Below are 27,113 nucleotides of genomic sequence, written 5' to 3' on the forward strand. Positions count from 1 at the left end.
GCAATTATGCCTGAGGCTCAAATCCTTGTATATCTAACTGATCGCTATTCTGAAGTTATTCAACCAGGAATAACACCATGCCTCAGACTTCAATGACAGAAACATTGAATTTTCATCATTTTTTTTTTTGTACACGATCAATGGAAAACTGAGAGGGTGTGACACAGTTAGCTCACTCATTTGCATCTTTAATATCCACTGTACAAGAACTGTTTTGCAGAAATTAGCAAAACATCAAAATGTCATAACTTCCTTATTTTTCATCCGATTTCAGTCAAATTTTTACCGCTGAATTTGTAAGATTTTACTCTTTTTTATCAGACTAACTTTTATTTGGACTGGATTTACCCTTTAACTCTGTTTTCTTCAGTTTAGTCGTCTTCTTCCCCATCTCTGTTCCACTCAAAAAACATCGTGCAGGCAGAACAATACATTAAACTTTGCTGACAAGAGGGGTTGGTGACAGACAGAATACATACACTTGTACTTTCCAAGGGATTCCATACTTTTTGGTATCAAGATTCAGAGTTACAAAGGACTAGTGCCATATTGACAATCTCAGCCAAATTAATTCCTGTTATAAAACGGGTTTAGAGAATCCTGCAATTTCATTGGTCGAAAGCCATGCATTAATTTTTACTGGCAGTACATTTGATAGACACAATAAACACATTATCACACATACTTATACAATTGTAACAGAGTTTGCACACTAAGCAAGCATACATGCACTTAGTAAGAGATGGCTTGCTAGCCATGCATGATCTGTAACAATTTTAACGCATCAGAAATTACTATTATACAGTTTGATCTATGGCAAACATGTCTTTTTGTACGTCAGTAGGAATAGTGTGCATATGGTAACTACCGAATTTAGCCTACACTCACTTGGCCTCACCTTGTGAGTTAATAAGCATTCCCTAGTTACCATACTGCACACAATTCTTACTGATCCAATGTACTCAGACCTATGCATCATTTGTATACTGTCAGCTGCTCTGTATTTCACAAAATATCCCAGACATTTGTCTTACAAGTGATGATAGCTAGTACTGGAGATGGGTGAATATGCTCCTGAACTACATATACTCATTCATTTGGTACTTGTCATCGCATCATAGTTTTCATTGAGCAACACGCGATGATAAAATCACAAAGTACAGTGCACAATGCACGCAAGGACCTCTATTTCATGGATTCTGAGCGCACTAGCAAAACTTAAAGGTGAGGAGCCAGGACATAGTGCAGCCTCTGACAGTGACGACAACCCGACTGACCGAGAACGCAGAACCATGCCTGTAAGTGAGACTCTACTCAGGTAACAGTGCAGGAACAACATCAGGCATTCATTGACCGGAAGTAATTCAAGGGCTTTCATGGGTCAAGCATAATCATAACCTTGTTGATCCCTGAGTTCACACGACCTAGTTAGTTACAATTCTCCACTGGGCATACCCTTGTCATTGAGATATTCCTGACGTAACTGCTGACCAAATGGTAATTTTTTCCTTGGTAAATGAAATCAAAACTGTGATAACTTTCTCAATTTACTCTCTGATTCCACCCTGATTTCACTGGGCTGTTGTTTTGTACGTAGCAGTACAGTCTCATGGAAATTAAATACTTGGAGGTAAAGTATCTGCAATGGCAAAAGTGACTTTGATTATGGGCCTTCATAGCAGGGAAAATTGTACTGCATTCATCCAAACAAAACAAAAACAAAATGGAACATCCCTGTGTTCTGTCCTCTGCAACTCAAAGAAAAGGAAAAATGAAGATTAAATTTGACATCAATATAAATGCCAACGTTCATATGAGTCAACTGAAAAGTGAATTACAACTGTATCAGTATAAAGGTTGGGTTTTTTCCATTGTTCTTTCATTTCCTGGCTGTTTCCCTTACGCATAAATTAGAAAGAAAATGATCTCTCTCCTGTTACATGAATCAACTCAATTATTGTAGGACTGTCCACCCATTCAAAGTGTGTGAGATTGTGCTGATAATCATCCATACTGATGACAGTGTATCAACTGCTCTGGCTTGGTAATCAACACTATCAACAGCACTATGACATTCCTAAATTGGCAACTCAGAAAGTGCAATACAACATACGTGCATTGTCAAAGGGCAAATTGTCTTTTGTCAGCAGATAACATACATACCTCTCTCACACAACTCTCACTCTCAAAAATGTGAGCAAAAATAGATTATGTGAGCTAACATACATAGACATCGAATCACAATCACTCCAACCTTAGCCCAACGTATCCTTTTTTCTCTATATATGCCTCTGTTAATTTAAGTGGTCCAACTGAAAGTGAATGGAATATCGGCACTGGCAAAAGTCTTATTCAACAGCCCGATCCTGTGGTAACAAACTCCATTCAATTCATTACTACTAAGTAGATAGACTCAAAATATGTACATATTTATGCATGCCGATATTTTCCGAAATTATGAGGATAGCAACTCCATGGAGATGATCCTTTCACTTACGTGCAAAAGCAGGAATCTGTGCACCGTTGCTATGGCGATGCAAAGTTTGGAGTATTATGCAGCTGTCGTCATGGGCACTGTGATGCACATCCTTGACTTTTTCCTCACTTTCTTCTTATTTTCCCCCTCTAGTCTCCACATTAATGGCACCCTTAAGCAATCTGTCATCAAGTGTGTGCGCAGACATCGGCTAAAAACATCTTTCCCTCCACATCAAGACTTCAACCAAGTCTGACTTTGAATCATCCTCAAAACCTCATACTCCACATCGCAACTGTCATGTAAGTTGCCCTAAACACTCAATAGGACCACGCAAAAAAAAAAAACACACACACACACACACACACACAAATACTGCAGATCTATGAATTAGCAACACCCTTAAACTAAAAGCTACTTTGAGGCAACATTTGACTGCAATGTTTACAAAATATCAATAGTACCAGGGAATGCAACAGTCTTCACTCAGCCTCACGGTCATCTTTCTGACATGCACTGAAACATATCAGAACAAGACATGCTTCAACATTGAATACCACCAATATCTCCATTACATCAAAACTCAGGGAAAACTTCCCATATGGCTCTTTATTAAAAAAAAAAGAAGAAGAAGAAAATAATTTAACAGACCATAAGGCTACGCTGGCATTGAAATTAGCAAAAAGTTCAGCGCATGTGAATTAAATTGAATCGAAAGATGAAGAAATTAACAGCACACTGAAAAGTGCATGTGTGCACTTTGGTATCATTACACATGGTGTAAAGAATGTTTAAAAATTCAGTGTTTTGTGGGGTAAAGTTTGTTGTAACTCAAAGCATTGTAAACACATTACATCAACACACTATGACAAACATTGCTCTGGCATGAGTAACAATACAAGCATGGGCAATATTCAGGGTTCGAAATTGGCGATGGTCCGCTGGCCATTGGCCACCCAAAATCACGTCAGACTAGCTAGAAATCATAAAATTCTGAAGTTACTATCTAGTCCGTCTGGCTAGCCAAAATATTGCTTCAGTGTCAAAATTGATTCTAAGTAGTCCGCCTGGCTAGTTAAAAAAAAAGTTGAGTGCGACCCCTGATATTGATAGCCAGCATCCTGAAATCCAGCCATGTGGGAAGTACATGGTGGGATTAGGAAATTAACTAACAGGATTTCTCTATACAGATCAGTACACGTAACATACATGCATCACACAACCAACAAAATGTTGCAAGGCAGGTTTTTTTAGTTCAAGTAACATTTGATAAGAATTAAGATTCTAGGTATCATTGATACCCCAAAAACACTTTACAATATTTAAGACTTTTTTGTTTCATGGAATTTGCCATTCAAGATAATGACTGTCAGGATGGGGGAGAGTATGGCATAAATGTCTGTCTAATACCTAAAATACATTTGCATAGTTTGCTGGAAGTTTGCATAACTGGCAACACAGCCCAAGCTTTCATTTCCAGAGCAGAAGATACTGCATGGGCTGCCACAACCCAAATACAGCAACATTTGGAAGCACATAAAAAGCCTGAGCTGTCTCAGCTCCTGCAACATGTGATTTGTGTTCACATGGCACAAATATCGCGCACAAAAAAAGAGCTGAGCAGCCTCCGCTCAGGTAATTAATCTGGGAGGAGGAGCATCACGTGAACGGCGTATGAGAGAAAAATGTCAACTAGTTTGTTATTGTTGCAAACTTTTAGCCCTGCTAGGAACCCAGACAGAACTAAACCCTTAGAATGAATTTAATGAACAACTGTTACCATTAACCCACAAAGGCACTTGTGTTCCACACAAGCCAGACTCTATCCATTTCAGCATTAGAAGAGAAGAATTTTGAAAGCCAGTAATTCATTCATCTAATTTGATCTCTTACTCAATTAATTATTACATATACTCATTTATCTACCTAAATTTATCTTTGTTCTTTTTTAGCCCTAGCCTTGGTCACCCTGGAGGGCAATGGCCCTCAACAGCTTCCCCGAGCCCATAAAATCCCACAAACCTCGTTTCTGGGGTTTGATATTGGATCTTTTTATTACAATTTTAATCATCTGTTGCTCGAATTTTACAGTATAAAATAACTGTCTTTCAGATGAATTCTATGATAGTCAAAGACCTTTGAATTTCAGTTGTAGGATTATCTAAAGCCTCTAAATCACTAAACTGAAAAAAAAATCCCTAAAAAATGGCAACATATTCCAAGAGATAGAGTTAATGTCGTTGCCTCAAATTAGCAATCTATTTCTGCTTTTGTGCAGACTATGGGAATTCATCTGGTCCCATGCAATACCGAATATAGGATATGCAATGTAATTCAGAAGGGTCAATCTAATGAGGACAAGATGACAATTTCTGCAGTAGAATTATCCTAGGACTTAATGAATAAGAGTTGGTCCTACAAACTCAAGGTGACATCCATACAAGTCTTTTTTTTTCTAAGAAAATATGAACATGTTTAATACTTAAATACAAAAAAAAAAAAGTTTCAGGCATATAATCTAAACCAGGCACTGGATATCAGGTCGTGGATAATGAATAGATTAATGACATCTGAATTTAATTCCATTTTGGCTCAGGTAATAGAGGCTTAAAAGAAAAAATATATATCTTCATATACATATAGCAAACTCAGTTCTATGAATAATATTTACACAGGACCTACAATGGACGAGACTGTGTAATGTGTCTTCTATACCGTGCATAGAGTGAATGCCGCTTAGTTTAGTTTGCGAGAATATTTATGTGGAATATACCTCAATTGTCTGCTGCTCAATGGGATCACTTGCTTGGATTTGCATCTGTTCTCCATTTTCTCCTCCTCCTTCACTTCCTCTACTATTGGCTCCTCTTCTTGATACTTTTCCATTTTCGCAATGGTTCTCTTCCATGATTCAACTACTGAAGTCTTGAAGCTTCCTCCTTGTACAATATGGCACAAAATATAAAAGTACACAACTCCTCCCAAAAGCACACAAGCAGGCAGTGAGACTGTCCAAGGCACTGGGAGAAAAAGCTCGCGAATGTATCAACAATTTCCTCTCTAGAATGAATGTGCAACATCCGATTCCATGCTGCATTAGCACAGAAAAATAACATACCGCTCAAGAGGGCAGGTCTCAGTCGATGAATGAAGAAAGAGAACTGATGTGCATGTTATCCACAAGATATAATCCAAATATAGATATATATATCCAACTTCAAAGCACAAGTACAGATGAGTGTGAAGTGTTGCATCATACATGGCATGGGACTAAATGCACAAACAAGGTATACAGAAATTATGTTTTAAGAGTCCCTCGGCCAGATGAAAATCTTACTGTGGAACGCAATGAATGCGAGAGAAAACAAAGCAAAATAAAGATCATAGACCAATAAAAGACAGAGGTGATGTTACTAATGTCCTAGTAAAATTCAAACAGTTCCCATCCATCCAGGGTTAAATGTTATGAGCTGCAGTCTAATCGCACAGGACTATCTCATCCATATTCCATGACAATGAAATATCAGCCAAGCTATTTGTCAGGCAAATGTCTTGCGGAACACCCTTCAAAAAGACACCCGCAGCCAGGCATCAAATCAACTCTTTAGGACACACGCCCTGCAGATAACTGCACTAGAAACTGAGGCAGAATATCTCATTCTGTCTTCATTTTGGCAATCAGTATTGAGGAGGGATCTTTTGGGGTAACTCATGTGCATGAATTCAGTAGTATTGTGCAATATGCCGCGCGAACACTCTAATTCCATTGCCACTGCATACACGTAAAGAGTGTAACGGATCACTCCATGGCACTCGTAATATGATTTTCGGTATGATGACGGCATAAGACATGTGCATCCTGTTTGGGATTGGGATGGCGTCTCCATGCACTTTTCTGAGTCTCTTAAAAGCGCATCATCTGTAATTGCTTTCCGCCTGCATCTTCGCACAAGTCGTGCATGAAAGTTGGGAACGAAGACACCCCCTTAAGACTGGTGTGTGTTTGGTAGCTGCTTGCAAGGCACATCATCAGTTCCTGAGACTAGAAGCTGTTCATCATTACATGCTCCTACATCAATGTTCCAATGGCAACGGCCAGCCCTTAGTCCGAGACATTTTTGCAAGTCGAGACTTCTTTGTCACTTTGTACCACGTGCTGACCAAGTGAGAGTTGTAGCACCATCACTGGAAGCATCATCGCTGCAAGGTGTGCATGTAACAAATGCGCACTTGGAGGAATGTCAAACGCATGGTATACACTTTATCCTCTCCCTCTCTCTCTATTATCACAATCCACATTTAGACGAACACCACCTGAGCAGTACGGCACAGAAGAGACGAGTGGTATGTTTCCCCCTCCCTATAAATAACACACACAAACACACACACGCACACAACACTTATGTGTCTGTTGTGTCTAACAACGAGCCAAGAAGATTAATTATCTTTGCATTATATCAACCATTCTTCATAGCGCAAGCACTATTCTGTATGCTTGAGGGAAGATTGTGAAAAGCAGGTTCTAAGGGTACAAGAGTGTCTCCTCAGACTGCACTTTTAATAGTCAGTGGCCAAAACCACACCACTATACCACTCTTAGAACAATGAAGTGATTAACATATGAACAGGACCATCCTGCTCACTCAGGCATCTTGAGCTGCTGGCTGAGAAGGAGCAATTACTGCGAATCCCTCCCTCCATCCCGACCCCTACCCCCATCACACACTCTCCCAATACTGCCACATCAGTAACCTGCTGCCCCCATCATTGATTAACGCATCATTGACATTTCTCATCTCGCCAAATATCTCCTTCAAATGACTGGAAATTAATTTCCAATTCACTGAGAACCCCATACAAGTGCTAACAGCCAGACTTGGAGCAAACAATGCATGCAAAAGCACACATGCATGCTTCAAAAGAAACATTTCATATCAGGTCCGGATCATCTCTATTGATTTCTCAGATACTGGTGGCTCTCTGTGTTCCTTAAGGCTTTGCATGCATTATCATAAACTCCCCGTGTCAGTCAATGAACCATTTGACAATGCATGGTTCCTCACACCATCCAACCAGTCCAGAACTCTGATGGATGGCTGGCTGGCTGGCTGGCTGACTGCGAGCTCGCGGCTTCGCCAGAAATGAATAATATATGACTTCACGCTGACTAGTAACGTTTTTTAAAAGGTAGAGACTGCTGTCACTAGATTGCCCTGAAACCACCAGCAGATGTGCTCTCTGGCAAAGGTATGCAACTGAGCAAATAAAAATTCAGAGCAGAATGAAGAGAAAACCCATGGAGAGCACTGACTCTCCTGTGCATTCCACCATAAATACTACTGGTAACATGCCTACTTACTGTATACTGACTGCTGCATGGAACACTGTTCAGCGTATAGTGTATTGAAGAGGTTAGACAATCAATTCTGTCATCAAATTTCTGGTAATGTTGAATTCAGAGCAGTTAAGAAACAGATGCTACACTTAAAATATAACAAGGAAGTTATAACAATTAAAACCATCTGTTTTTTCTTTTTTTTTCTTTTTAAACAGGCCATTTATGATGTGGGCCACACCATCACCGCTATCCTTTAACTTCACGATTAAACATCCCAAAGTTGATCTCAGTGACTTGCCACCTTTACATACATGTACTTTGCCACCATGATTAAACAACCGTACAGAGAAATGAACCTTTATAACATGATCTCAATGTGTGAGACTGTAATGTAAGTTGTGCAGAACTTGGCTTGACTGGTTTCCTGTGTGTGCAACTTGAGATGTGGACGGAAGTCTACTATATGAAGTATGTAAACTATGCCAAAGAATAGTACTGAAAGTAAAAATTCTGAAAGTGTGGACATTTTTGCGCATTTCCCCATTAGGGCAGACGTCCACTTGGGCGCGGACAAGCCCCGGAAGGGTTGCGGAAACAAATTTTGTTATTTCGGCATCCTGTCCGCGACAGACGCGGAATAACTTTGTGAATCGGCTTGTCCTGGGACATTCCCAGGACTGTCCGCGGACTGTCCGCGGACTGTCCTAGGACTGACTGCGGACAAACCTAGGAATCACTCCGGAAGAGCGCGAAATACCTCGGAATATGCTAATCGTAGCCGGGCAGCGCGGAAACATCTAGGATTACACCAGGAATGAACGCGGACAATCAGGATGCCTTCCGGACAACACAAGTTAGGCATGCGGACAAACTGCGGACAATACCAGGAAAATGGAAAGGTATAAATTTGGCGCTGACTTTGACTTTTCCTCATTTGACTGCTAGCCGTCATTGATGCTCCTTGTTGTGCTTCCGCAGTAGCGGCTGATATTATATTGATATGATTGGTCAATATTATTTGATAATAGAATGTGACCACCAAAAGTCGAAGAATAGGATTGTCTGCATGTCGGCTGACGACTCATTTTTTGTTGTTGTTGATTTGTCTCATCTGGGAGAACAATTTTTTCTCTGCCTACAGTCACATGGATGATATTCGCAAACTTTTTGAACCATATATATATATATATATATACATATATATGATATACATAAAAATGTAAATGTATATACATATATATGTATATACATTATAATCATGTTGATAAGGTAGTCCACGTTTGGGCAAGATAAAAAGATAGGTAACAAAACTGCAACAAACTTCATGCTGTATTCACCAACGGTTTATTTCTTCACTTCACTTCATGAACTTTGTTGCAGTTTTGTTACTTACTTACATATATATATATATATATATATATATATATATATATATATATATATATATATATTCTTTTTTCCCTTTTTTTAGACCTGTGCTTTATCCATCGTGAAGTATATACATGTTTTGTCTGATACTTCTGTAGAGCATGCCAAAATGATCCTAATCATTAAATTTGTTTTTCTTTCTCTGGTTTTTACCCTTGTGCATCTCTAACCCTGTCTTATTTTGATCACTTTTGAACATTTTCAAGTCCGAGATTTTTTTTTTTCATGCTTAGAGCTTACTAGCCTATTGTCAATGAAGTGTAAAAATGGGGAAATATTTTTAACCTACTTTAATTTACTTTTTTTTTTGGGGGGGGGGGTTCAGCTGGGCTGTCAAATTGGACAATCGAGTTTATTTGCAACTAAAACAAAAAGAGAAGAAAAAAAACTACGAAAATCATTCAAGTAAAGAATATTTCTGAAATGATTTGTGATGCTTAATGTGTACTTTTAACACTCAGCACAAAAAAAACAAAAGAAAAACAGAAATTTAACACTTTTTCGAGTTCATGATTTATTGCTTTTTCTCTCATTTCACTTGAATTTTGAAGTGACAGAAAATTCTTCATTTTCCTCCATCATCTTTAGCTTTCATTGTTATTTTGGGCTTCAAAGATATTACATTGTAATGAGACCACAGGTATATCTTTGCAATTGAATTCATGCTTTTTAGTGTGATGAATTTGTCTTTTGTTCTAATATGTTGTATCATTAGAAAGCATTTACGTATGAATAACAACTTGTTCATGTGTATATAATACATTAACATTTAGCCAAAAATTCTATGCTTTTTTTTAAGAGTGTACTTCCACCTACTTTTGTGATTTTTCAGCTGGGCTGTCACATGGGACAACATAGTTTGTTTGCAAATAAAATCGAAAACAACATAAAGGAAAATGTACTATAGTAAGTAATAGGAACAAGGAAAGTCACTCAGATGAAAATAATTTCTGACAAGATCAAATCAAAACAAACTTACTAGGAAGTTAGGGGGCTGATTTCACTTCTTTCTGGTTGCTTTTGGCACAGTCTCTACTACCTTCTTCTTTGCCTTCTGGGACCGGAAATTCCTTAGATTTACCTGTTCTTCATCACTAGACGAAAGGTGTGCCTGTGATGGAGATATTTGCATGGGGACCTTGCCTCCTTCTTGCTCATTTTGCGTTTCATTGGCATGACGCTCGAGGAAAGTGTCGACATTTTCGTGTCTGGATCACAAAATTTCCGCATAGGTTCCGGACACTTGCATATATAGATCCGCATCGGCTCCGCGCTGTCCTAAAACATTCCTGGTGTCTTCCGCTTTCATTCGGGAAGCTTCCCCACACCGCGGGATTCTTTCCGGAGCGTGTGCGGAAGGAGCGGAAGGGTTCCGGACAAGCGGGACATCCTCAGGACATCGTCAGGACAAGTCGCCGAAGGTGTCAGGAAGTTCATTTCCGCGTCCAAATTTTGGTCTCGATCAAAATTTGGACGCGGAAATTTTTCTCTCTCCCGAAGGTGCGGAAACGCCCGGACATGTTTAGGACAGTGAGCGGACACGTTCAGGAACGTGCGGACAGGTTCCCGAAGGAGTGCGGAATACCAAATTTGCATTCCGGGGCTTGTCCGCGTCTTGTCCGCGCCCTAGTGGACGCCTGGTCTTAACAAAAATCCAGCATGAAAATAAAAGCATGTGATTTTTTTTTTCCTGGTTAAATATTACACTATCTTAAATTTGATTCCACAGATTTAAAAAAACTCAAACAAACACACACACAATTATAAAATTCATCTTACCTGTCTGAACACGAAAAACTATTTGTGCTAAAGTTTCCACTTTTGCAGTACCACTGCCAGGCATTTTGGCATTGATATTATGCACATAAATCTCCTAGGCAGGAGTTTGTCATTGCAGGCATCTTAGCAAATCTCAAGAAATGTTCAGAGATCTGTGGGTGTAAATGGCTAGCAGTACCAAAACTCCCAAGGTTTCAGTGTGTAGCACAATATTTTCATTCCAACCAAACTCAAGTTACTGCATATCACTGATTATCAGAAATTACTAATTGTCATTTCTGGTAATAAAATAAAACAGGTATACCTTGATCTATCTGCTATGAATTTCTGCACAAAAATGTTTGGTATGTTCGTTTACACTTTTCAATGCTTGAATTATAAATATTCTTCAGTGGCTGTCATATCCATGCATTTACAATATGGGCAGAAAAATCCCTGCAATCTGATTGGTCAATTGCCATAAATCTAACGACCATGTCCCTAGAATATCTGCCACTAAGACTTGAACTGAATGCATCACAACCTAAAAGACATACATGTATCTAAGTCTACAAAGTCAGGCAAAAATAGAATATTTGCTGCTAATTTGGGGACTTTTACACATTTTGAAATGATTTTACAGTGCTGTATTTTGTGTACCTGTATGTATCATACTGACGATGCTAACAAGGAACACAAAGTCTTTATATTTTCACTGCTATTTAGAAAAATAGTAAAAAGTAAAACAAATCAATGCGGCACCAAAACTGGATGCTTGCGAGGACAAGAAACTACCTTATTTTTTACGTGGCCTTATGAAAGAAGAGAAATGTAGAATTTCAATGTTGAACCTGAGGGCCCATCCAAATTCATTACCCCTCATTAAGTGTCCAACTGGGCCATGAACAAGTGAAGTAGACCCCGTTTACAGTGCGAAGCTCGGCCAAGCCTCGCCCGCCTTCATTTCAGTGTAAACGCCCAAAAGGCCAAATGTGGGGCCAAAATTGGCCGCGCATTTGGCCACACTCTGGAGGTGGTCTCGGCCGCAGCCAAGCCATGGCCGAGCCAAGCCTTTTCTCAGTGTAAACGCACACTGGGCCAAATGCGCGGCCAATTTCAGTTTTGCTTCCAAAACCAAAAACTAGTATAGTTTAAGGTGGTTTTGTCCTGCAAAGGATATTTCCTTCGGCAAAGGCCTTTGCCCGAACGGCGACGCGGAATCCAGTTGGCAAAGGGTCTGAAAACTAGACTATACCAAATTGCGTTTGTTTACAAGCAGAGTGCCACTACGACAAAATATTGAAAGGTTTGAATTAAAAGCACGGCCGAGCCTGGCAGTGTAAACGGACAAAATTGCGGGGCTCGGCCCCGCAAGAGGCTGGGCTCGGCCGCGGCTCGGCCCAGCCCCGCACTGTAAACGGGGTCGTAGTCTCTATCTCTGAGAGTGTCTGTAATTACATGGTAGTGCTTCTTCTCAATTTGGAAGAGAAGTAGAATAACTGAACCAATATAGACTACTGCCAAAATGTTAAAGTAGGCCCGCATAAAGAATCGCCCTCTCTCGGACAACTCGGGGCAGGCACCAGACACGGAGCGAGTCGATCTGGAAACGGCTGTGAATGTGACGTCACCGTATCGAGCCTGCACGCGCACGCTGCAGCTAGCTAGCTGCATGCATGTGATATGCATTGCTAGACTGTAGATCTATGTTTTTCTGCTCGCGATCGCCTCATCGTCAGGAAACTCGGAAGTTTAGTAAAATCAAATCTGTCACTGTAAAGTTCTGATTTAAAACTACGGGATTATCAAAGTAATATAACATTTCCGTAGAAATTGAAGCTTTTTGATATCAGTAAGTCATTATTTTACCTGTGTACAATCGTCTGCGATATTTCGTTTGTGGGAACATTGTACCTATTCACCTGGATGATGTTTTCTGTTTATATGAAATGCAATCAATAAAGATCACAAGAAAATTAATCTTTGATATTTCTTTTGTGTGATTTTATTTCATTTCTGTGTAAGCCTTTGCTTACACACGGCCATCTCTATTCCGCTATTCAAATATTGTTATCGGCCCTTTTGCGCCAACAGAAAATATGTACTGACTGTAGCAAAACGAACTAGAAAGGTTCTAACGTTACACATGTCAATTTACTGATGAAATCTCACACGAAGTACTGCAAAAACTGTTATTTAGTAAAATTGCAATATGGAGCTGAAATAAACATGTTAAACAATATTTATTAATTTTTAAAAGGAATCTCTTCAAAAGCTTTTTATTTAGATCAAATATTTGTGGGGAATATCCCAGATATGCAAAATGAAATTGGCATCATTGTCCGAATGTGCTGCCCATAGAAAACTGTGTGTAAAAAAAGTAATGTTGCACTAACTATGCATTGATGATGAGCGATAGTTAATGGTTCGACATCACAGTTCCAACTATCTAACGAAGATGAGGACTGAGTGATTTTTAAAATCTAAATCCGAAAAATAGTCAACGGCAATCACGGTTTACGCCTAGTTAGAAGAAAACGGCACTCAGTACATATAGACTCTAGACTAGAACTAGGACTAGGACTAGTGAGCAGTCAAGGACCGAGAAGATTCTACTCGCCGCTCCGTCGACAGCTGTACGTGCACAGCGCTAATAATAGGCACAGCGTAAACGTTTCGTATGCAATACATACCCCGAATGGTCCTAGCCCTGCTGCCAGAACTTGAAGAAAGTCCAGACGAAAATCCAGACTCCAAGGTCTAGCGTTGCCGCTAGAGGCCCTTGTGCTGCAGGCCCTGTTGTTTCTGTGCTGAATTTTGCAGGTAAGGTATCTGCTTTATGGATTTTCAATGTTTTTGTGGTCGAGATAAATCTCATGGTGGTCGCATTAACACCAAGGTCGTTTTAACATTCAAACAAATAGTTACAGGGAAAAAATCAGTATCATTAATATGTCTCATGCATTTTTGTGTGAATTTCTTACATTTATTTCCTTGTACATTTTGACCTTTTGTTTACTATATTATTTTTTTGGGGGGGTGGGGTATTATGGTTTAAATTTCTTACAATACTGTACTATTTCTTTTGGCTATGCAATTAAGGCCTGTATGCGTACGTTAAAAATCAAGGGGTATTGGTAAATCCAAATCAAAAATGCATTTTGAGGCCAGATATCTTGATTCAACAACAAAACTACCTTTGCTAATTTCCCCATTTTGGCATAGTCTAAAAAGTTAGGCCCTAGCTCAGACAAAGTCATGCTAATTGAATTGCTAACAGCTAGGCCCTTGCTCTCATTCCAAACTCAAAATCTCACAATCGAACTTCTTGAATCTTGTTCTAGTTCTATTGAACTGAAACTGAAAGGTCTCTATACTCTGATACTTTCCCAAATTCATGTTGATGGCCTGTGGCTGGGCTAATACATACTCACATTTCACATTATTCAATTTGATATGAAATCTGCTACAAATGGTGCTAAAACTTGCCAATTTTGAACATTAGCTGGGTCAAGTCTACTGCGGAGATCGATTTCACCCGCGCCTTCGTCGCCATCTCTCTCCCGCTCCACTACCCGGCCAGCCACGGCGGGATTGCGAGGAAGAGGCTCGTTTTGATACGGTACAGGCTGGCGTTCAACTGCACCTGCACTGCCTGATGATCATTCGACGTCACTTTCATCTTCGTCGTACTCGCCTATCTCCCCATGGTCGTTATCGTAAGAGTCCGAATCATCAAACGAATCCTCCGAATCTGGATCACATTCCAAAATGAGGTCCTCGATATCCAAGTCAGAGGTACCTTCTGCCATTTTCAACAAGAAAGTCTAGTCGGCTTCGCATCCTACACGTATTAGCTTGGCTTTGTATACAGCTAGCTATACGCTAGCTAGCGCTAGCTTGCGCTCGCTCTCTCGCATAAGATCGAGGCCTCATCACGGTGACGTCATCTCCCCGCTGAGAGTACAAACGAGCTGTTCTCTGGCTTTATTAAAACTAGTTATTCGTTTTATTAAGAAGGGCCTATCATTGGTAAGCGTTTCTAGGTGAATTCGAAACATGGTTAGGTGGAATCTATGGTACTTTCTCGTTATAATGAGGTATATATGACCCTGGTTTATGCATAATTTAGATTTCTATGCGTGCCTACTTTAAAGGCAGCCTTGATGTCCACAAATACTGTATTCTTCAATGCACACTTCCCACTGCAAAACAGGTAAATCCCAGCCATAAAACCCACAGTGCCATTAAATCCTGACACAGATATATATGCATTATAGGAATAATGGTATTAAAGTTATAATGTAATTTTTGGTTTCTGACCACAACTTTAACCATGCAGTATTTATGATTGCACCATTAGACTTCATCAAAGAACACCCCCTTGGCCTAAGCCACTCGATCAGGCTAAAAGCATATCTTCAAAAACATCAATTGAGACATGACGTCATAGAAATTCCAGCTCTTGAGTGCTGAATATTTCACATCGCTCTCCCAAGCCTCTCCAAAAAAAAAAAAAAGCAAAACAAAAATCATTCTGCTTTCATTTTCTGATCGTTCATGGTGCTCAAGCAACAACTGAAGATTCAATCTTCAGCAAAGTTTAATCTTTATCTGCCTCAAGAGACACCTTGCCATCTTGTTAAATTTGTGTTGGGGTATTTGTTGTTTTTCAGTACCTATACATATTTTGTATTTTGTACTTCATTTGATTTGATTATGCAGTCTGGCTGCTTCGATATAAAGAAGTCAATATGACAACATTAGCCAGTCTCACATGGATGCAGTATTGTATTATGATGCCATCTGTTGATACTTTTTGAATAATTCCTTGGAATGGAAAAGTGCCACCACTGCCATGGAAATATCATCCTCACTATTCAAAATACAACATATACATGTAAGTATACAAACATTTAAACAAAGTATAAGAAAAAAAATCACACCCCTTTCAAAATTGTAAATTTTATGCAAAGTTTGATAAAAAAACCCCATGAAAGTCACAAGTCTACAGACACACACACACACACACACACACACACACATGAATGGCTGAGATTTGGTTATTACAAAATTGCAATTAATCTTAATTGTAATTATAAAGTCAGACTGTCAATTGTAATTAATCAATGTAAACTGAAAACAGTGACTTCCCAAGTTTGGTAGAGTGATGTTACCACTTGAGAATGAAATTAAAGAAAAAAAAAATAGTGAAATTACCTGAACGCAGTAAAACTTTTGTTTGTAGCATCTATTTGTATGGAGATAACATCAGGTTTGATCCTTGATAATAAGCTCACCTGGAATTTGCATATTGATTCAATTTGCCGTACAATTTCTAGAAATGTCGGCGTAATCAATAAAGTTAAATTTTATTTCCCCAAAAATGTTTTATTAATGTTATATTCATCTTTAATTTTACCCTATCTGAACTATGGCATTCTCACCTGGGGCAACACTTACTCCTCATATCTAGAAAGAATATTATTATTGCAGAAAAAAGCTCTTCGTATTATTTGTAGAGAGTCGTGGAGATGTCATACAACCGATTTGTTTTATCAAAATAATATTTTAAAAATTAAGGATTTGTATTGTTTGAATTTAGGTCAGTTTATGTACAAATTGATAAATAATTCCCTTCCTTTTGCATTTGATTCCATGTTTATGCAAAATAAAACTGTACATTCATACCCCACGAGACAAATCAATGAATTCCATTTACCACTCTCTAGGACGATTTTTGCAAAGTCTATATTCTCCTTCGCTGGACCTAAATTTTGTAACTCCCTTGACAGCAGCATAAAAGAATCTCTAAGTTTTAACACTTTTACTTTGAAATTAAAGAAAATGTTTATCAATTCTTATATCACTGGGGATTTGCATTTCGAAAGTTGCTCACTGATTTCTTTGCTGTTAATGTCTTTACTTTGTTTAATCTATTTCATAAGTGTTATATATATTACTTATAGATAGTCCACTTTTTGGTAAGACCAAAGTCTCATGTGCCCTGGCATTGACCCTTGAACTCTTCCTCCTTTGCCCTTTTCTCTCTCTTCCTCTGTCTTCCTGTCCCCCTCTGGCCTTTGACCTCCTATTCATTCTTTCCACGCGTATGTAAGAGAGCAGCTTTGTTTTTGTCTGTGTGTGCGTTTTGTGTGCGTACTTGTTTTATTTTCTGTTTCCCGAGGACTATGTCAAATTGTCTTGTTGCATTATTACTATAATTTTCACGACTCACGAGGGGACTGCATTCTACAAGCTTGGCTTTTTAGCAGTCCCCTCCATTTCCGACCTTTTCTTTCTTATGATTCAGTCACATTTTGCCCATGTATTTTTTCAACTAGTATGTTTATTGAGTCATGTAAACAAATGACGTGTATCTAAATTTCATTTGGAAATGTAACAGCTACATTGTACTTAATTTGTTTATGTTTTCTTATGAAATTGTCATATTATATGTTTTAGCCGGAAATGAAATAAAAATGAGATGAAAAATGAAAATAAAACTGTCAACCATTTGCCCCTCGGGAGCTTTTTCCCAAGACCTACATGTACATGGGGGCTACAGGTATCTTTTAAATAATCCTGCATTAGCTTATTACTCCTAACTAAAGTGACTTTTATCAAGTCTTCATAGAATTTGATCATAAATACTGTGGAACTCTATGACAAGATTAATCAAAACCATGTATACATGATTCATCTTGCAATTCAGGTGTGTGAAAGTATGACATTCTGAAACGCAGTTAAATTACATTACTGATCAGTACTTGGATCGGGTAAAACATGTTGAAAGTTTGCAGAGAAAACTACACTAAGTTGAGAGTTATTTCAGAACTTTGAAAAAAAAAAAGATCCTTTGCATGGAGTAAATGGGAGCAATAGTCCATAATTTTTGTTTCTTTTCTTTTTCTTTTTAGAGTAAGCTGGGCCATTGGAGTGCTGATGGAGAACATATTATGGAAAAGACACACAGTTACAAATTGAAAAAAAAAAACCAAGAATTATAGAGCTCTTAGAGTGGTTATGCATGTTGACTGAAAATTCCCAAGTGAAGCCTGATTTCAAATGACACAAACAAATTCTAGAGTATTGACTATCTTTCTGAAAGATGCACTACAGAATTGTTTCTAAATGCATGCTGTTTAAAGTTTTGAATGAAAACATATCAAACACACATGACCAGCTTATTCACTTACAGACATCATAAGTGCAGTTTGATGTCCCTCACTCAGTTTGATGACTTTGTGTGTGTGTATGTGTGTGTGTGTGTGTGTGTGTGTGTGTGTGTGTGTGTGTGTGTGTGTATGTGTGTGTCAACAACCTTGGTCTATCATTTCATGGTTCAAAATAATGAAATAATTTACCAAGTGATGAATAAACAATTTCAATCTGCAATACATGCCATATACAACAGGGCTGCCAACTCTCACACATTGAGCGTGAGACTCACTCATTTTGGTCCTTTCTCACTCTAAAACTTTATTTCATTTGCATGCATTTCTATTGATCTCACTCATTTTGACTCCTAAATTATAGCATTGGCCTATGGGAGTCTCACTCTCAACTAGTTTCCAGTGTTGGCAGCCCTGATACAAGCCTAAAATTTTGAGACAATAATTACTACATACATGTAGTTTTATTTTGTTTTACACTTTGTAGATACGATGTTAAGTTTGCATTATTATTTCAATATAAGGTTCTTGATAATTAAAGAATCTTTTTTTTTACAATATTAAGTAGACAATTTTAAGTCATAATTCATGCCATAGTTTGATACTAATGTATTGCAGATCTTAACTTTTGTGATTACCACAAGTTTGCCAAATGTACACTATGTATAAATGTTGTGTTTTGTTACTTTATTTTTTTCCACCCATTCACTAACTCAATGACTGATGATGATGATTATGATAATGATCTATTTCTACTTGCTCCCCCACAAAAAGACGGATTCCCTGAACGGACTACTGGCTTTACTTAAAATATCTGAAAATGACATAATATATTTACACATTCTGAAACAAAAGCATGAGCTGGATTTTAGTAGCGTGTCTTGCTTCTGGTTTCCTCATTAGGTCATTTTGGGCACTTGATTTTCAACAATGACACCACGCGTAGTCCACCAAAATTTATATGCATGATATGTGCAGTAATTTCTGCACCAATGGAGTTTTGATATTTCATAAAAACATATTTTCAGTAGCATTTACACAAACATGCACATGTACATACATTAATGTAGGGTGAGGGGATGAAGATATTTCAAATCTCTCATACATTATTACATGTACTAAAACTGTGATTTCTTAATCAATAATTTGGTTATCACCCCTCCCCCCCCCCCCCATTTTTTAAAGCAATCATCTTTGTTAAATCATTTCAACTTAAGAAATTATCTAGTGCTGAGGACACACTTGATTTTATGAATTTGACAGAGGGAAATCTAGCGAAAAGATTCATGTGCATGACCATGTGAGAGTTGTGAACCAATGACAGCATCACCTAATTTGATTTGCATTATGGTACTGCTACTATGCGACATCTGTTGGTGACAAGGTCTACTGCGTGGTGCTTAGATTGGGCACAGAGTGAAAAATTCATTACTGGATCTAGCATATCTATTTGAACCAACATCAGTTTGCACACATATCTGTGCACTTCACTGATTTCTGCATGTCTTCTCAACCTCAAGGTGTCCTGGCTGGTGTCAAACCAGCAAAAGAGGGCTCACTATCACAAATATCACGTTTCTTCATTGAGTTTTCAGTCTCACACCTGTAAATTATTCCCCATAGAGATATACTGTATGTATAATTGAAAATAAAATGGAACTAAGTTGCTTATAAATAACGTGACAGCTTTGATGCATTCCAAGTTTGATACATGCCGGCAAACAAACTTGTTATACAGTGTACTCATTAAATTGATAAAGGGCAATTAGTCAATGAGTCGCAATGAAAATAACTAAAACTAAAGGTTTTGTCTACACAAGGCACTGAATGCCAGTGGCAATTCGCGAAAGTTTTGTGCCACAAAGAAAGCCGTCAGCTCCAATGTGTGAAAGTGGTTGTACAGTAATTCAAAAAGATATGTGGTATCCACTGCTATAAGGGATAAGAACCACCTCTGGCCGTTGGGTGGAAGCTCGGTAGTCTAGTGGATAAAACGCCTGTCCAGTAATCGGGAGATCATCGGTTGGAGTCCAACCTAAGTATGCATGCCCATTATTCTTTATCACGGCAACTGCCAAAATACTGAATAACTTGTGCTTATTTACATTGATGAAGGGCAATTTGTAAATCAGTTGCAATAAACTTATTTATGTTCTATTGCGAAGGTTGGGAGAGGAGTGTCTGCTTAAATTTTTGCTCAGAAGGCCATGAAGAGCTAAGAAAATGGTTGAAAAATAATTTTTGTATGATCATGAGCACAGTGCTGTGGGCTGGTCCAAATGGTCTTACTCACTATTTGCTCCCATTTGCTTCAGAGCTGTTTTCATTGTCACAAGACTGTTGATCTAAAAAAATCTTAAAAAGTACAGAAGCTCCCTTGTGTGGGAGTGGAGATACCCCTCTCCCATACCGACCCCCTGCTTGGTCCACCTAAATAGACTTAGTACACAATGAAGACACACATGCAGAACAAGAAGTGACATATACGATTTAGCCATTTACATATTCCTTGAATATCTATCTTTCTTACATATTTGATTGAAAATTTTCTCAAATATGCTATCAAGAGTGTGCACGATATCAATGCAAAAGCTTCCACATGCGGGCGGGAGTACATCTTCCCCCCCCCCCCCCAATTCGGTTGCTGCGCTCTGGCACTTGCATGCCCCCCCCCCCCACCAAACAAACAAACAAATAACAAAATAGCACATAATCTTGCCCTTGTCCAGAAAAAAAAAAATGTGTATGGCTGTGTAGGACTGTCACTGATTTCATGAATAGGTTTTCCAATCCATTTTCGCGCTTTTGTCATTCAATTTCAAAGATTTATTAATCAATTTCGTCCCAGGAAGCACGTGGAACGCAAATCCTAACTTCAATTTTGTCAATTGTGATTGTAATTTGTTTTTCGTCAAACATTTTCGAAGACATAGCATTCAGAATCGTCAATCATCATTCAAATTCATCCCTCCCGCTGACGGATCGCAGAATGTGAAGATCAAATTCGTTTTTGTTCACACAATTCCATGAATTTTTCATTCAAATTAGTCAGATGTCGTTGATTCTTTCTTTTGATGGTGAACCAACTTTAAGCTGACATATTTTTACTTTCTCTAGTATCGTTACACATTATTCCCTAACCATTTGCTTAGACAATACACAGTAAAACATGACTGCCGACCAAAATTGATTGAAGGATAAACGACAGTCGAAAGTCATAACCCAGTACAGTACGTCGGTGTCACCTTTTGAACTTTAATTCGTAATGTTCAGGTTTTCGCATCATAATGCATGAAGCAAACTTTAAATTTTGCACCCTGGAAAGTAGTTATGCTATCCATTCTTTGACATTAAACAGGATACAATTCTACACTTAAATTTTGTCTTTACTCATGCTAGCCTAGAAATATATAGTTTGTCAGTGTTTTCGTTTGCGAGACGGTACGTCTGTTTGTTTCAGTGTGTACTCGGATTGCTTGTGTGTGTGTCTGTATCTGTGGTTTTACGTGTGTGTGTGGGGGGGGGGGGAGGTGGGCACTTGTGTGCATGTTAACTCCTGAATGTAAAATGTGAACGGTTACAGAAAAAAATACATGAATGGCTGGAAAATCACACCGGACAGAGATATGAGACGAATATGAATGAAAATTTAACGAAAATGATTGACAAACGACGAAATTGATCCTGCTGTTTTGAGTGCTGCGAGTGAGACTGAAGAATTTGAACTGTATATGATGAAAATGTATGCCAAATGACTAAATTGAATGGACTTTATTTGAAAATGAATGACGAAAGACAAATTTGAAAGTAAGATTGGCCTATTCCCAACATCCTGCAATGATATTGAAGTAAAAATTTGTGAAATTGAATGAAAAAAGTTTGAAAATGAATGGGAAAACCTATATTATTCACAGGATCCATGGCCAACCAGCCTGCCTACATCAGCTACCTATTGTAAACTAAGCTGAACCAGCAAAGTGAAGATGCCATTGTAGCATTATGGATATGAAATGTATTACTATGATGACACTAACATCATTAAGGTAAGCCTCTGGTTCAATTTACAGACTTCACACCATCTGCACAAAAGAGCATCCTCTAATAAAAGGTGGTAGCCCTCTATAGCAAGCCTTCTAATTCCCCCACGGTTTCTTCTGTAATATCATTTGCTTCTACTCTGCATGGCAAAAGCATCTTTCACACAAATATTTACTGACGTGAGCAATCTACCACTACAGGCAGTCATTAATTACTTCCACACCCTCCCCTCTCCCATTTGGATTTGAGGGCTTCTATCTTTTGATTAGATTGTTGGGTTTCTCATTAAAATATCATTTCTAAAAGGAGCTTGAATGGAATATTTTCATATGCTTATATACTGGCATGTTGACTTGATGAGTCATATCAACTTATCTCATGGCTGTTCACAATCCCCACAAATACTACAGTACCTTCAGAGTGATTTTTGAAAACATACCTCATCAGTCATCATGTTAGACTTCATCTGGATCTCTTCCAGCTCCGACCGCATGTTCATATCATTGGCGTCCTCCATTTTGCTTGTGTGTGTGTCTGTCTGCCCGTCTCTCAGTGCAAACCGATTTGCAAAAGTTCAATTTCGCTTGTCGGGAAAATTTATGCTCTCGTATGTCTGTCCTGATAGCTAGCTGCGTGGTAGTAACTGTCCAGTCTGATGCTACTTTTACCGCATGTGTGCCTGGAGCTTACTCTGCCCTGCGATACGAGGTGGAGATGTGATGATGTCCAGCTTAGCTCCACGTGATGACAGCTTGCCTCTGCTGATCAGCTGACCTTTGCTGAAAAGGAAAAAGTACATGATCAACTCATCTCATGAAATTTAAATATGTCCAGTGGGACTCCTGAGCACCATTACATCAAGCACTGTACGACAATTGCAACATGCATTGATTGAAATCACTAAAGCAGTGGTTAAGCAACAACTAAGTGACTGTACATTTAAATGGGACACTTTCTCAGTTGAGAGGGTATTTCACATCATATATTTTAGTACAGTAGGTAATGTAAAAAGGTAAAATATGACATATGAAAAAGCTTGTAATTCTACAAGGAGAACAAAGTTTACATGATTAAAATAGGTTTTGAAATGGCTGAGATATTCCAAAATAAGTCACCATAATAAATGACAGATCCTGATCCTTAATGAGCATTTTGTACAGACCATTTAAGCTAGTTCCCGCTATGCTTCAAAGCCTTACACATATTCATAAATACAAAATTTCCCCCTTTCAACTGTGTATACTCTGCACATGTGTTCACAGAACATCAAGGCTTGGGGAAGTTGGAAAGTTGTGCAGTATCATGTATTTGTATCGCAAGTGAACTCTACACTTGACCAGAGAGGTGCCAGACTGCATTTCCTTCCTTTAAAAAATGATTCCTGTCAAATCCGAGCAGACTGCACTGTAAAGAAAGTATTAATTTCATGAATACACGGGTAGGGCCACTCCAGGAAACTGTCATGAAACCTGTCATCCTTCCCTCATACAAAATTACATCAGATATCACTACACAATACACATGATTGTACTACTAATGAGTGTACTATTTTCATGAGAAAAAAAAAATGTTGCCTTATTTATGAGTTTTTGTATCACATGATTTGTAATGTTGATTTTTATATTTACAGAAATAAATTACCATACCATACCATTTCGGCACTTGGGACATTTGAGGCTTTGCTTCAATAGCATTGCTCTTGTTATTCCTAACTACATGTACCAGGTAATATTTCTCTTGTTAAGGGTATTGTAGTAACCTTGTGGTAATATTTCTGGATCTGGAAATAATGACATTTGAAATGAATTTGACAGATTTTGGCATTGTATCCCTGGAGAAGAAGATACTAGGACACGTGAAGCATTCTTTAATTTTTAATGCAAAACAAGTAGCTGTAATTCTGGATCTGAAGAAAAAGATCTGGAGAAGAAGCCATGGGGTACTCCTGGGCCCCTATGGAGCACCCCAGAACCAGTTTTAAAAAACATTTTTGCATCCCCTGCCCATACAAATGATTCCAGTAAAGTTAGTCTAAATCCTACTACTAGTCTGGCTTCTAAAGAAGACAAAATAGTTTTTTTAAAAAGAGACAAAATAACAGGGTTATGGCAGATAGTGCACAATACATGATGAACAAAAAGTAGCTGCAATAGTTCACTCTCTGCATCCTTGGCTCAGATGAGCTATAAAACATGCATGTAAATTCCACACTATTTTTAAGGTGACTTAATGAATATAATCAAATACAAAAGAAATATTCAAAAACTGGATCCAAAATTATGGAAGTTTCTAATGCTGAAATTGAAAAGATAGACACATGTATGCTTTTACGACACATTTCATGGTAATCGCACAGAGAAACAAGATGAGGTAACTACGTCATGTTCTACATGTATAAAGTCTCCTGTAAACCTGCACAAAAACTTTCCTTTAAAGAAATGTTTCTATCATTTGACTTGAAATCACATAGAAAGCATATTTCTTCTGAACTAAACCGTTACCCGGTATGTTACAACAATCAGGCAACCACAACTTCTATGGAAAAAGGGTTGTTAATCAATGATAAATTATTGATCAAAAGCATGATTTCACATCTTGTGCACATACTGGCAGGAAAGTTAATACGCATAAAGTGATCAGTATATTAGGTGAAAACATAGATCAAAATCAAATGTTTGTTTGTTTGCTTGTTTCTGGTTCAACTCTGGTAAAACTTTCATCCATTCTGTTAATGTGATTCTGATCTATTTATGAAAGTAAATTCTAATATGGTGTGAATTTCCTCTTTAATTCTGACTCATACCTACATGCATATTTTCACATTATCACACTGAACAGGAATTTTGTGGAAGATAGAGGCTTTTATCGTTAACCTGCTAAGATAGTATGCAGAGTTCCTGTTTGTTTAAGAGTCAGTTGGGTGCCAGAAGAGACTGACATTTTGCCTTTTTAGGCAGGAATATCTGCTGCTTTTCATTAACCATTTTAGGGTTAGTATGAAAATATGCATTAAAAGGGTGAAATTCCATAATCTCATTTCTCATTAAATTACTGTAACATCTACTTTTCTGTCTGATATAAATTTCTTGAAGCTAACTCAATCACATCTAGTGGAATTTCCATCCATGCATCTGTCCTATCCAATTTCATCAGCTCATTTGTATGATATCTTGCCTGGACTGAATCTTCACAGGTCCAGACAGTGTGCCAGCACAGGCAATATCTTATGCATGCACACTTCACTCGCCTGCCTGCCTGCCTGTAGGAACTACGGGTAGGGTACTCGAACTGCTGGCAGTGGCTAAATTAACCCCCGCCTGAGAAGCATCCTAGCAGCAGGACACATGAGCATCCATGTACCATAATTGAGATGCGTGTGCACACATACAATGCACACACACATATATGCACACATACAATGCACACACACATGTACATGCATGCACATACACCAAGATACACACATACACACACATACGCACACATACAGACACATACAGACACATACAAACATACAATGCACACTCACACATTCATACACACACCCACACACACAGACACAGACACAGACACACACACACACACAGACACACACACACACACACACACACACACACACACTGAGTGTATGCACATTGTAATGCATCTGTCCACTTGAAATACTTCTACCAGTGTGGCCATTAGCATGAGTGACGCCACACCCTACACTGGGGTTGACAGGCCAGCATTTTTCAGGCGGTGCATTTACATGGTTGAGGCAGGTTTGGTGTCACAAAGCAGTAGAAGAAACAAGCTGGGGAAAAAAACAGCAACAAACAAACAAAGCTGCCTAGATTCTATTGAACTGCAGCCAGATTTCTTTTGACTCCACCTGGTGACCAATTATGAGCAAAATACAGTCAACATGATAAGGTCAAGATGGCCATGCTTGCTAGGAGGCAGATTTTGTGAAGCTTTGCCCAATAATTTGATGCTAGTACTTCTCTTAGCCCATTCCTTCCTTCCTTTTTGTTTTTTGAACAAGAAAGCATATCTGTCTACATTGATGGCAAGTTCATCCATGTATCTAAAATACAGGGATGTCAATCTTGCGGTAAAGATTGATTACCTGACAGAGAGAGAGGGAGAGAAAAGAAATATATAGATACAAATGTAGATATGGATAAACAGACATGTAGTTAGTGCAGTTGCTTCCATTTTGTGTAATTCCTGTCTATAAGCTCTACACATTTTCAGTTCATAGCAAATGCTTACGTATGTATACTCAGATATATTTAAATATATTGGAAGGTTTCTATGGCAGTAGCTGAGCAAAGGTCTGTCCTACACAATACAAGTAACTCATGAACATACATGTGTTTTGTGCAGTACTGCTGTTCCAATGTGCCTCTCCCCTCAAAAAAAAGGAAATAAAAGAAAAGAGAGCAAACCTTTAAACTCATCTTTGATGGAAATAAAGATTGTCAGTTTTTCCTTTCTACAGAGTGGAACTACAATTGTATATTGTATGCCACATGCCAGATATCAGTAAGCTGGAATGCCATAGCAATACAATTTGCATTTATTTCATGACAGTATTTGTCCATATTGTGGTGTGGCATGTGCATGAAGGTCTATGGAGATATAGACCTACAAAAAGAAGGCCTGAGTTCACCAGGGCACTTTAAATCAAATCTGTTGTTCAATGTTTGTGTGTCCCTTAAATTGCAACCCTGAAAATTAGATTCCTTTCATAAGCTGGTATATTGTAGAGATGGGTAATTCAGACCTTTCCTCACAATAATAAAACTGCAAACTTCTTTATGATGAAGGGGGAATGAATAATATATAGACTTTGAGTAAACATATTTGGACCCCGAAAAAATTCCAACCGTTACAAATGGGGAGTGTATTCTTGAGT

At 38.4% G+C, this 27,113-nt stretch overlaps 1 protein-coding gene across 4 annotated transcripts in view; it reads right to left on the minus strand.

Annotated features, from left to right (window-relative positions):
- The window catches only part of LOC139730650 (synaptosomal-associated protein 25-like), an 82,230-nt gene extending 59,368 nt beyond the window's left edge, over positions 1–22,862 (minus strand). For all 4 annotated transcript variants that reach the window (XM_071641510.1, XM_071641509.1, XM_071641512.1 and 1 more), the window contains exon 1: positions 22,653–22,862. In XM_071641510.1, coding sequence (XP_071497611.1) covers positions 22,653–22,730 — 78 coding nt within the window. In that variant the 5' untranslated portion in view covers positions 22,731–22,862. The remainder of the gene's footprint in view (positions 1–22,652) is intronic.
- Between the last annotated feature and the right edge of the window lie 4,251 nt (positions 22,863–27,113).

This window comes from Diadema antillarum, unplaced genomic scaffold, assembly GCF_040938485.1.
Source record: "Diadema antillarum isolate AM-2024a unplaced genomic scaffold, OU_Dant_1.0 seq00000326_RagTag, whole genome shotgun sequence".
Taxonomy (NCBI): domain Eukaryota; kingdom Metazoa; phylum Echinodermata; class Echinoidea; order Diadematoida; family Diadematidae; genus Diadema; species Diadema antillarum.